General features: G+C 46.9%; 1 protein-coding gene across 1 annotated transcript; it reads right to left on the bottom strand.

The window, feature by feature from the left end:
* Positions 1-3,355: 3,355 nt before the first annotated feature.
* LOC134391702 (keratin, type II cytoskeletal 3-like) lies at positions 3,356-9,355 on the bottom strand. The gene is made up of 9 exons (XM_063115677.1): positions 8,795-9,355; positions 8,431-8,651; positions 7,383-7,443; positions 6,797-6,892; positions 6,124-6,288; positions 5,620-5,745; positions 4,866-5,086; positions 3,965-3,991; positions 3,356-3,596 (listed from the first exon to the last, which is right to left on the bottom strand). The coding sequence occupies exons 1-9, from the start codon at positions 9,353-9,355 to the stop codon at positions 3,356-3,358; spliced, it is 1,719 nt and encodes a 572-aa protein (XP_062971747.1).
* Positions 9,356-10,727: the final 1,372 nt, after the last annotated feature.

Raw genomic sequence — 10,727 nt, 5'->3', positions numbered from 1 at the left:
GTAATCTCTACATATCATCCAATTGCAGTGCATGAACTTTATTTCGACTCTGAGGCAAACAAGGAACTTTTAAATAAAAACATGCTTGAAACATTAGGGGAAATGTGAAACCTGACAAGATATTTGATCATATTAAAGAATTAATGTTTATCCTGTTAAGAGTGATAATGTTATTGTGGTTATATTATCTAAAGAGTCCTACAAAAATATTTGTGAATGAAATAATATAATGTCTGGGATTTGCTTCAACATACCTGTAGGGGTGGGAGGAGTAGAGATGAAAAAGGATAAGTTGGTTGTTGAGCTGAGTGATGGGTACAGAGGTGTTCATTACAGTATCCTCTCTGTATCATTCCAGTTTTAGTATATGTGCTGCCAAAGAGAGTACTAATTACACTATCCTCTCTACTTTTGTTTGTTTGACATTTTCCATGATAAGAAGGTTTTTAAAGAGCCACCTCTCCTGAAACTAATTATGACGCCTTTTTTCCCTATTATAAATATGCAATTTTTGCTTTAAATAGCAGTTTTTCTTTCCAGTTCACCCAAGTAAGGACATCTTTGCATATAGGTCAAATGTATAACTGGTCTGAATCTAGTAAGTGTTAACAAGTAAGTCAGATGAAGTTTGGAGCTTGAGCCAAAAATAATAGGAAAGATTTAACAGAGATTAATTTAAAACCCTGCACATGTATTCAAACAAAGCAGCTGTATAGTTCGCCATGGAGAGACACAGTTTCACAATGGCTTGTGTAAAATGGCACCATCTCAAGGTGAGTCAGCAGCAGGAAGGGGTTGCCAAAATCACCTGCAAGGTCACAGGATGCACAAAGAGAAGCCCTGTGCCCACCCCTTTCCTGGGCTAGTCAGGCCTCACCTGGAGGGTTGGGTTCTAGGCACCCAGAAGATGTCTGTGGGAGAGCACCCAAGATTGCTTGGGGCACCCCAAAGCAGAGAGGAAATGGAAGTGTTCCACCTAGAGAAGGAATCTGATAAAGTGAAAAGTCACCCTCAAACATTTGTAGACTGTCATGCACAAAGGGATTTACAGTTGCTCCTTATGGCCACAGAGGGAACAACTTGGACCAATGAGTGAAATTTACAAGGTAGGACTCAGCTTAACATCCTCCATGACAGAGATGTTACCTACCACAGGAGGGTGGGCTGCCACTATGGACAGTGTTTTAGAGAGGACTTAAGTGTCTAAACGGGCAGATCTTGATGGCTGCTGAAGTCATTTATAGCCTTGAGAGTCTAATTTCTCAGAGATCAGTCAACAGTGGTAACCCTAGAAATAATGATGGTAATATCTCCCGTTCATTAAGTATTCATCTTCTTCTAGGATCTGTGCCAAGCTCTAGCATGCATTATATCGTTTAATCAGTCCATCAGTCAACAAGTGCTTATTGGCTGCACATTTTATGTCCAGTATTGTGTAATACACAAACACTATATGACATAGTACCTTCCCTTAAGGAGTTGATTATAGAGTTGGTAACCAAAATTTACATACATGTAGTACAATATCAGTGTGAACACCTTTCATTTTACAGAATGCTTTTTACGTATATTATTTCATGTATTCTTTCACACATCCCTGGCAGGAAGATATTATTTTTATTACCACACTAATAATTTATAATAGCTAATATTTTCAATCATTATTTTCCTCTGGGAGTACCCAGTTTCTAATGTTGCTCAGCATGAACTTAGCCTCAGTGAGGAGAAGACTAGTTAACTTTCTTTATTTTTATATCCATCTCATCCCAATAAGGGAGTTAACTTAAAAATAACAATCCATGTTTAAAAAGGAATCAAATGTTCTAATCACCAATTACAAATAGATACAGAAAGGAAAACATGCCAATGTACATAAGATTATTATCCATTAAGATTTTGAGAGAGAGACAAACTTTTTTGGTCTTGGTTTTACACAACAAAATGGACAATGTCTGGGACTATTTTAAAGTTGAGCTTTGGACCAAATGCTTACTTGATCTTAGGGAATCTGTGAGCCCAAATGCAAATAATCCACTGAGCTAAAGCAGGGACTGGGAGACGTTGAGTCTGGAAAAAGCAATGGTAGTGTCAGACTCCTGGAATAGAAGAACCCCCAGCCATCCAGATTGTGTTTCAGCACCAAGGACAGAGCAGTACTTCGTGGACGGGGTGTAAAATATAAAACCAAAATACCTTTGAACAAAGTAAGCCTCTGCCATCAAGACCAGAAACACCCCATACACACTCTATTGTGAAAAAAAAAAAACTATACATGTGTTATTAGTATAGCATGGAAGCTACAAGCATAGATTTGGGGGTCCAACTATCCTTGTTCAAGCCCTGCCTCAAACACTTGCTGTGTGACCTGTGGCAAAACGTGCCCTTTACCTCTCTGTGCCTCCCTTTCCTCATCTGTAAAGTGAGGGTAATCATATGTACCTCATAGGATCATTGTGGAGAATAAATGAGTTATATGTAAAGTTCTTAGAACAATTCCAGGCAGTTAGTAATGACTAAATAAATCTTCACTTCATTTATTGGTTTTCCATAACCTTGAGATCTCAGGATGTGGAAGGAAAAGGAATGTGGGGTGTTGTAGCCAAAGTCTTGCTGGGACAGGGGTGGCTTCCCTTGAATCATAAGGAAAAAAGGTGCAGGGACAGCTTTTGACCACACTGCTCCCCTTCCTGACCCAAAGACCCCAAGGGGAGAAGTAGGGAAGGCCCTGGGGTGCAGCTGGGCACTGCAGTTAGTCAGTTGGCTATCACTGAGCCATTTGGAACTCTTGGTCAGGGCCACTGAAGCCTGTATGAGAAGTGTGCCAGCCTTGTGGCATGGTCTAACCCAAGGTCAACCCAGAAAGAGTAACACATATCATGGCAATTGGGCAGATTATAGAGTCCAACCCAGTTTGCTTAACCTCAAAGACTCCCTCAGTGCCCCCATTCTCTTCTTATCTCTCACTTACTCTACACACAGCTGCTAACATGATTTTTTTCAGACTTTCTGTCACACTCTGATTCACAAAGCACCACGGGTCTCTATCATTCCACAAAACTTAGAGCCAAAATGCAGCATAACGTATTGCAGTTTAATGGAGAAAAGGAAGCAGAGCTGAGAAGAATCGAAGCACAGTTTATATACAAGAAAACATAAAGGCAATAATGGAGTGGGTGGTGGGCTCAGGGACAAACCCCTAACTTGACAATGTATTTCTGGGCCCTTTCTTCACTTGACTTTGAGCCTCCAAGGGGATGAGAGTATGGTGTCACCAGTCTCTGAGGAGAAAAGAGCTATTACAGAGGTGTAGCTAATGGCAGAGGGAGTTTCTGCAGTCGTGTATCAGGTCCCAGACTCAGTATTTGATGTCAGAGTGTTGGCCACTGCTGGTAGTGGTCTGCACAATCCTGGATGAAGAGGAGGAGGATGAACTACAGAGTCTGGGACTCTGATCTACAGAGATGCTGGTGCTTCTGGACCAGATGCCCTTCCCACCAGTCATAGACTTGCTGTCCCCTTGGATGCCCTGGCCACCTCTGTTTCTCCAGTGGCCACTGCTGCTGCTGCTGCTACCCCCAGTACTAATGTTCTTGTTGCTAGAAGTGTGGTTGACCATGGCTGCAAAGAGAACGGGCTACTCAGTCACACCCTGTCTGCCTAAGTGCTCTCTACATACCAATCCTTGTCTGAGGAATGAGTGGTAGAGGAAATCCAAAATGAGGAGAGATGGCCCTCCCATGGGAGCTCCCTCTGTGAGGGAGGCCCAGGACATACACTAGATTGAGACATCAGATAAACCCCACCCAAATATGATTTATGGGACTCTCCCTTGTGCCCCTGCCTTTGTGTTGCTCTGGGGACAGGCTGTAGAAAAAACAATTTGTGGGTAGGCAAGCTAATGCAAAGCCATAAGAAATCATCTAAAATGATAGAAAAGGAGTACCCAAGATACTCACAGATGCACACTGGGCTCTGGCACTCCCCAGACATCCTGTTCAGAAACACAAAGTAAATATCAAGGGAAGCTCATGGTGAAGTTATCCAGGCAGGACAATCTCTTTTCAGAATTAGCCCCTGGGATCCCAGAATACAATGATATGAGCTCTAGCATCAGGGATTGAGGTTAGACATGAGAAAGGGCTTTCCTGAAACTGGGATAGGGATGCAGAAAACAAATAGAATGTGTCTCTGGATACTTGGCTCTGCAATTATTTTGGCTTTGGTTACCTCGTCAGCAAAACTGGGATAATACACCTCTTCATCAGATTGTTGTGAAGAGTAAATTAAGCCATGCAAACTGCCCAGTACAGTACCTGGCCCATACCATAAGTGACAGGGCTCTTATCTGCATCATCCTTTCTGGGCCCACAGGCACAACACACATCCAGGTGCCTTTTCTGGACCACTCCAGACTCCCACTGTTCAGTGATGACATTGACAAAAAGGAAGGCAAGGAAGAGTGACTGGTTCAGAGGGATGTGGAAAACTTCAGTTTGGAGTGTAGGAGCAGCCAGGGTAGCAGGCTATTAGAACCACCTAGCCCATGTTTGCATTCTCCACCACACCAGGATGGACTGACATTTGCATTTGGGGTGCACTATATGCCTGTTAGGAAGCTCTAAGTGTTCTTCTCTAGCAAATATTATAAAGTTGGTATCTCTGAGCCCAAAGGAACAGTGCTGGGCATTATAGTTCAGTACATCAAGCATTTGTTGAGACCCTCTTCATCACCTGCCACTGTGTTAGAACCAAGGGGAAGCAAACATAGGGACAAAAACCACTGCACCACAGTAGAGCTAACCAAGGGACATACAGTCCTGTGAAGTTGGTTCTTAAGTTGGTTTCTTGCCTTCGTACACACCCACCTGCACTCCTCACCCTCCAGCAGCTTCTGATAGGTGGCGATCTCCACATCCAGGGCCAGCTTGATGTTCATCAGCTCCTGGTAGTCCCGTAGAAGATAGGCCAGGTCCTCCTTGGCCTGCTGCAGGGCCTCCCTAAACTCCACCAACTTGGCCTGGGCATCTTTGAGGGTCAGCTCACCCCGCCGCTCAGAGTCAGCAATTTCCGCCTCCAGATTGGTATTCTGAAGCAGGAGGAGGAAGAAGTGGACTGAGTATCTGGACCCATGTGGGTATTTGAAAGATGAGCACAGGTCTGTCCATCTGTCTCCTTAATCACAATCTCTAACTCATGTGCTGTGTGGCTGACCATACTAACTTCTGCCCAGAGCACTCATATCCATGTAACTAAACTATGCTGAGAAATTCCAGTGGTCATTTGAGCCCTTGCCCAGAGATAGTGGTCACCTGCTTCCCAACCTCTTGGGGAGGGATAATTCATGGTCTGAGATCCCAGTAACTCAGCCCCACATAGTTCATGGAGACTTGGGGACCATGCCCACAGGCCTGAGAGAAGATCATTTCATCTTGAAGATGATGGATGGAAGTAAAGGTAGCACAAAGTCCTTGCTTTGTGCTGTATCACCTAGGAAGCCTTGTTGCTGAAGGTCCCAACCAGGAGCCTGAGAGGCTGCCCCACTTGCTAGGTTCAGGTGCCCCCTGGCATCCCGGGCACCACTGTCAGAGTTATAATCCCAGGCTTTGGGAGCTGCCCCACCTGCTTGTTGACACTGTCAATATCTGCCCGCAGCCTCTGAATCATCCTGTTGAGCTCTGCAATCTCTTTCTTGGTGCTCCTCAAGTCATCACCGTGCCTGCTGGCTGTTGTCTGCAGCTCCCCAAGCTGGAGGGTGGGGGGTGGAAAGAGAGAGCAGGTAGGGAGTGATTACTCTTGACCCTCAAATACATGTGTGTGAAAAGAGGAATAGAATTGCAATCAATACAGAAAGTCCTGATGTCACATGAAACCCATCAGGCATTTAGAGCGAAAAGAATCAGTTAACTGAAACTCATGGTTGCCCTTAAAGATATCAGGCAGTAGAATGAAAAGCACTACAAAGACTCTGGAAGTTATGGTAATTTGTGAAAGAAATTTCAGTGGGTTTCCTACTGAATAAAAGATATATTCTCCGGGACGGTGCCAAGAGGGACTGGAGGTGAAGGGGCAGGAGCCCAAGGAAAAGCTCATGGGGTCCAGGCTGATGCAGTGATCCTTATTTACCTTGGTCTGGTACAAAGCCTGGGCCTCAGCCTTGCTCTTCTGGGCAATCTCCTCATACTGGGCCTTGACCTCGGTGATGATGCTGTCCAGGTCCAGGTGCCGGTTGTTGTCCATGGACAGGATGATAGACATGTCATTGGATTCTGACAAGACCTGACTGTACTCCTACAAGCATACAGGGGCACACCATTGGGCAGTTGCCACCAACTCTCTAGGATGTCCTCAACCTACCATCCGCTGGCTCAGAATGTTATGAGGTCTAGAAAACAAAATCTTTGTGAAGAGAAAGGAAGGGGATAAAATAGCTACCCAGAGAAACGAGGCAGCAGGAAACTATCCAGCAGGCAATAAAGAGTTACCCATAACTCTCCTCCTGGTCCCTCTTCACAGATTTCCCTTGGGATGCTGTGGACATGGGGATTCAAAAGGCATGGACTGCAGGTGCTAGCTACCCTGAACCATGGGAAGGAGAAAAGAGGGTGAAGTTAAGCAGTCTGACAGGGATGGTGTAAAATGGGAGAAATCAAGAAAGAACACAGATAAAGATGGTAAAGACTTTGCAAATGTTTGCTGGCAAATAGATGTCACAATGGAAGTGGAATCCCCAGAATCAAGCAAGAGTTGACACCCTAGCTGTGGCTTCCACTCTAGAGGAAAGCATAAAGTTCCTTACAGCTTCATAGAGTGCTCTCAGGAAGTTGACCTCACTGGTCAGACTCTGTGTTTTGATTTCCAAGTCCACTTTGGTCATATAGGAAGTATCCACATCCTGAAAATAAGGTACATGGAATCAGCCTTATTAGCTTCAGTGTTACTCTCACTTAATAACATCAATAACATGTTTACATGGTTAAGGGAGCAAAAATCACTTAATCCAGACATTATATTTGCAGTAGAGAGAGAAATTTAACAATGGAGCTCAGTATTAGAGGTGTATTATTTTCAATTTCTATAACTCAGATGATTATAACAGTAGCTATCAATAGTTTGACAGTGAACTGGTATAATGAAGGGCTTGAAGCAGTTTCACAACTGGTGAGTCAAACACACTTGGGAGGTATCTTAGCTACAGAAAGAAAACAGTCAGGGCAGAGGTTCAGCATTGAGGCTGCTGCTGTTCTGGGTTCTGGCCATCAGCAACAGCACATTTGGAAATCTTGTTCTGGAGGAAGTGTTGTCTCACATCCCCGAGAAGGTGCCCCTATTCCCCCCTTTCCTTGCTCCATCTCCTCCCTGCATAGCTCCACTGCCCTGCTCACCTTCTTCAGAACCATGAAATCATTCTCAGCCTCTGAGCGTGTGTTCAATTCATCCTCATACCTATGAGGAAGGAGTGAGGTCATGATCAGAGGGCAGCTGAGCTAAGGATATATATCCAGGTGCACAGAGAAAGGTGTTTATACCAAGAGGTAGGGGCTAACCTGGAACAGGGCTGCTGGTGAATATTCCCTGAATAAGACCAGGCGAAGGCCAGTGGGTGGCATGCATCATTAGAATGGTAGGGCCTTTAAGAGCACAATGGTACCCCATTTCCAACACTCCAGGATATTGGGAATAGAAGGAGATAAAGCACATAAGGGAGCTGGCATATAGCCCCTAGCATCCCTGGGCAGCACATTCATACAGATCTTTCTGGATACTCCACTGCTGGAGGATCCCCCAAGTACTTCTGAGCCAAGGCCTATGCTCATTCCTAAGGCTCCCAGCTTCTTCCTCCTCCATCTGTGTTGTGGGTGTACATCCTGCCCCCTAGCAGACCAGGAGCAGGGCTCCTTGCTGCCTTGGCCTCACCTGGAAACTCCCTCACCACCCAAGACAAACACATGGTCTAACTGGTCCTTACCCTTGATTACACATTGGAATCACCCGGGACTCTATAAAAGCTACCAATGCCTGACTCCTGTAACCAGAAATCCTGATCTAATGAGTCATTAGAGCAACCTGGACATTCGGAATTTTTAAAAGTAAATTCCCCCAAAATTCTCATAAACAGCAAAAGTATAAGATCCATTGCTGTGAAATGATGGAGTGCCTGAACATCTGCCTCAGTCTGCTGCGGAACACCTTAGATGCCCACTGCTGAGACATATGCCTCATTCTCCTTGGCACCAACACAAAATATCAACAGAGAGCAGATCATGCTTTCATCAGCTCCCCCTCCTGACACCCCATCCTGTGGCCTACAGACTCAGATGCCTTGAGAACATGCACTGATAGTTTCCAGTTGGAAAACCCATGCACCGCCTGACCCACCGCATGATTACCAGAGCCCCAGTGGCTGTCTCCCCAGGCACCTCCATCACTTACCTCCTCTTATACTCCTCCATAAGCGCATGCATCGTACCCAGCTCCCCATCCAGCTGACCCCGCTCCATCAGCAGCCTGTCCAGGTGAGCCTGCAGGTAGCTAATGTAGGACTCAAAGAAGGGCTGCAGGTCATTGGCACTGGCCTTGGAGGTGGCCGTCTGCTCCTGCAGGAGGCACCACTTGGTCTCCAGCACCTTGTTCTGCTGCTCCAGGAACCGTACCTGTCATCAATCACAGAGGAGAACTCATGGCCTGTCCAGCCCCCAGCTCACAAGCAGACCAGCCTCCCAAACCCAGGCCTCCATGTGCCCAGGCCCCAGAGGCTCTCAGGGCCACGGGCCCCTCCCCCATCGTGGGAACTAACCTTGTCGATGAAGGAGGCAAATTTATTGTTGAGAGTCTTGATCTGCTCCTTCTCCCGGTTCTTCACCTCCCCAATCTGGGGGTCGATCCCCATGTTCAGGGGCTGCAGGAGGCTCTGGTTGATGGTCACCTCCTGGATGCCCAGGGGAAACCCCCCTGAACACCCAAAGCCCCCAGCTCCACCACGAACTCCTCCAAAGCTGCCATATCTCCCTCCAGCACTCACAGGGCCTCCTCCAAAGCCACTTCTCATGCCCCTTCCTCCAGCCCCACACAGACTTCCTCCAAAGGCACCCGAGTACCCCCGTGCCCAGCCTCCGGCCTGGGCGGCACCTCCGGCCACACTCAGCGAGATCTTCTTGCTGCCCCCAAGGCTGTACAGGCTCCTGCTGCCAAAGGCACCCCCGATCATGGCACAGGCCGTGGCGGCACTGGTTCCCCCAGGACACAAGACTGACTTGGACTTGGTGGAGCTGACGCTGCTCTGGCCAGACACCACAATGGCAGAGCGGCCACTGGAGCCCTTGGTGACCTGGGTGGCCCTGCTGGATTGCTGGCTCATTCTTTTGTCTGGATGCAGAAAGATGTCCTGGTTCAGAAAGCCTCAGAAGAAAGTGCTCCTTCTGACGCTGGGAGACAAGTGGCCCTTTTATAAGTCTCAGTAAATTGGTTCATTAATTTGATGGTTTCCTGAATTTCATTCTCTGACCAAAATTAATCCCCACACCAATTTCCTTCGTTGTAATTCTGGAGTCTCCATTTCAGGTCTTTCCTGTAATTAGCCTTGTGCAGACTCTGTGCAGGAACAAACTCAGACGCTCCCTTGTTAAATGAGCTTGGTTCCTGCCAGGCATGGCCCAGCCCCACTGCCCTGGGCACCAGCTTCCCAAGAGGCAGAAGGCTCAATTAGGTGACTCTGTGGCTTTTTCATTCCCCCAAAACTCATGTCATTCCACTGTTAGCTTCCCAGAACAAATGAGGTTCACCCAGGAATCTGGGAAGAGTTTGGGAGGATCGAATGGAAAGCTGGGTTCCTTCTAATCATAGCATCTCCATGTCTCACACAGTGTGTGTCCATGGGACTCCCCAGCAAGGCTTAGATGGTCTGTCCCCAGGGCTGTAACACAACCAGCACTTCTTCTGCTATTCTAGCCAGGGACGGGGTCATTAGGCCAGAATATCCCAGAACAACCCAGATATCTGAATAAGTGGACCAAGTACTTGAGGACAATTATCTGAGGCTGAGCATCACTTACCACTTGGATGACCAAGAGAGCTCCTGACACCCCCTCTGTCTCCTTGTATCTCCCTGGGTGGTCTGTTGCTCCTGTTGTTCAAACGGGTGCCCAGGAATCTCAAATCTCCCATCTCACATCCCACGCCCAGTCTCTTCTGCTTTCAGACATGTCCCTTCAGTCCCTTTTCAGGCTGTGGATTCTGCTGCCTGTATTCCCTTCCTGCTTTTCCCCTGAAGTGAGGGCTACACCCTGCCCACACAGCAACAGGCGCCATGAGGGCAGGGCCACATCTGTCTGGTTCACTAGTGCTCCCTGTCACTTTGCACAGTGCCTGGTCCATGGTGGGCTCCCAGAGTTTGTAGAATCAATGACTGTCCAGCTTCTCCTCCTTCTAGCATTGTCTCTCCATGCAGGTACCTGTGTGTCCCATCCCCATCATCACACTGGAGAAGAAAATTCTTGTCCTTCCAGACATCCCTCCTACCCCAATCATCTTCTACCCAAAGCCAGGACAGAGCTCTGCACACATGAGCTCAGGATGTGTTTTTGAGAGACAGACTGACTAAATCATCTGCAATTTATAAGGGTGACTTCTCTCTCTGCTAAAGATGCCCACTTGTATATCAAGCCCATCTTAAGCTTACAGGAAATGCAGCCAGATCATCCAATTGGTGGGAGAAGATGCCCAACTGATTG

Source organism: Cynocephalus volans, chromosome 12, assembly GCF_027409185.1.
Source record: "Cynocephalus volans isolate mCynVol1 chromosome 12, mCynVol1.pri, whole genome shotgun sequence".
Taxonomy (NCBI): domain Eukaryota; kingdom Metazoa; phylum Chordata; class Mammalia; order Dermoptera; family Cynocephalidae; genus Cynocephalus; species Cynocephalus volans.
The sequence above is the reverse complement of the archived record's forward strand: the minus strand, read 5'-3'. Positions and strand labels throughout refer to the sequence as shown.

What these genes read in the sequence shown, in the direction of transcription:
- LOC134391702 (XM_063115677.1), bottom strand. Translation starts at nt 9,355, where the DNA reads ATGAGCCAGCAATCCAGCAGGGCCACCCAGGTCACCAAGGGCTCCAGT. An exon ending in TTGCCTCCTTCATCGACAAG is followed by an intron (nt 8,652 to 8,794) that starts GTTAGTTCCCAC and finishes GATTGATGACAG; the next exon opens with GTACGGTTCCTGGAGCAGCA. An exon ending in TTGACAGTGTCAACAAGCAG is followed by an intron (nt 5,087 to 5,619) that starts GTGGGGCAGCTC and finishes CTCCTGCTTCAG; the next exon opens with AATACCAATCTGGAGGCGGA.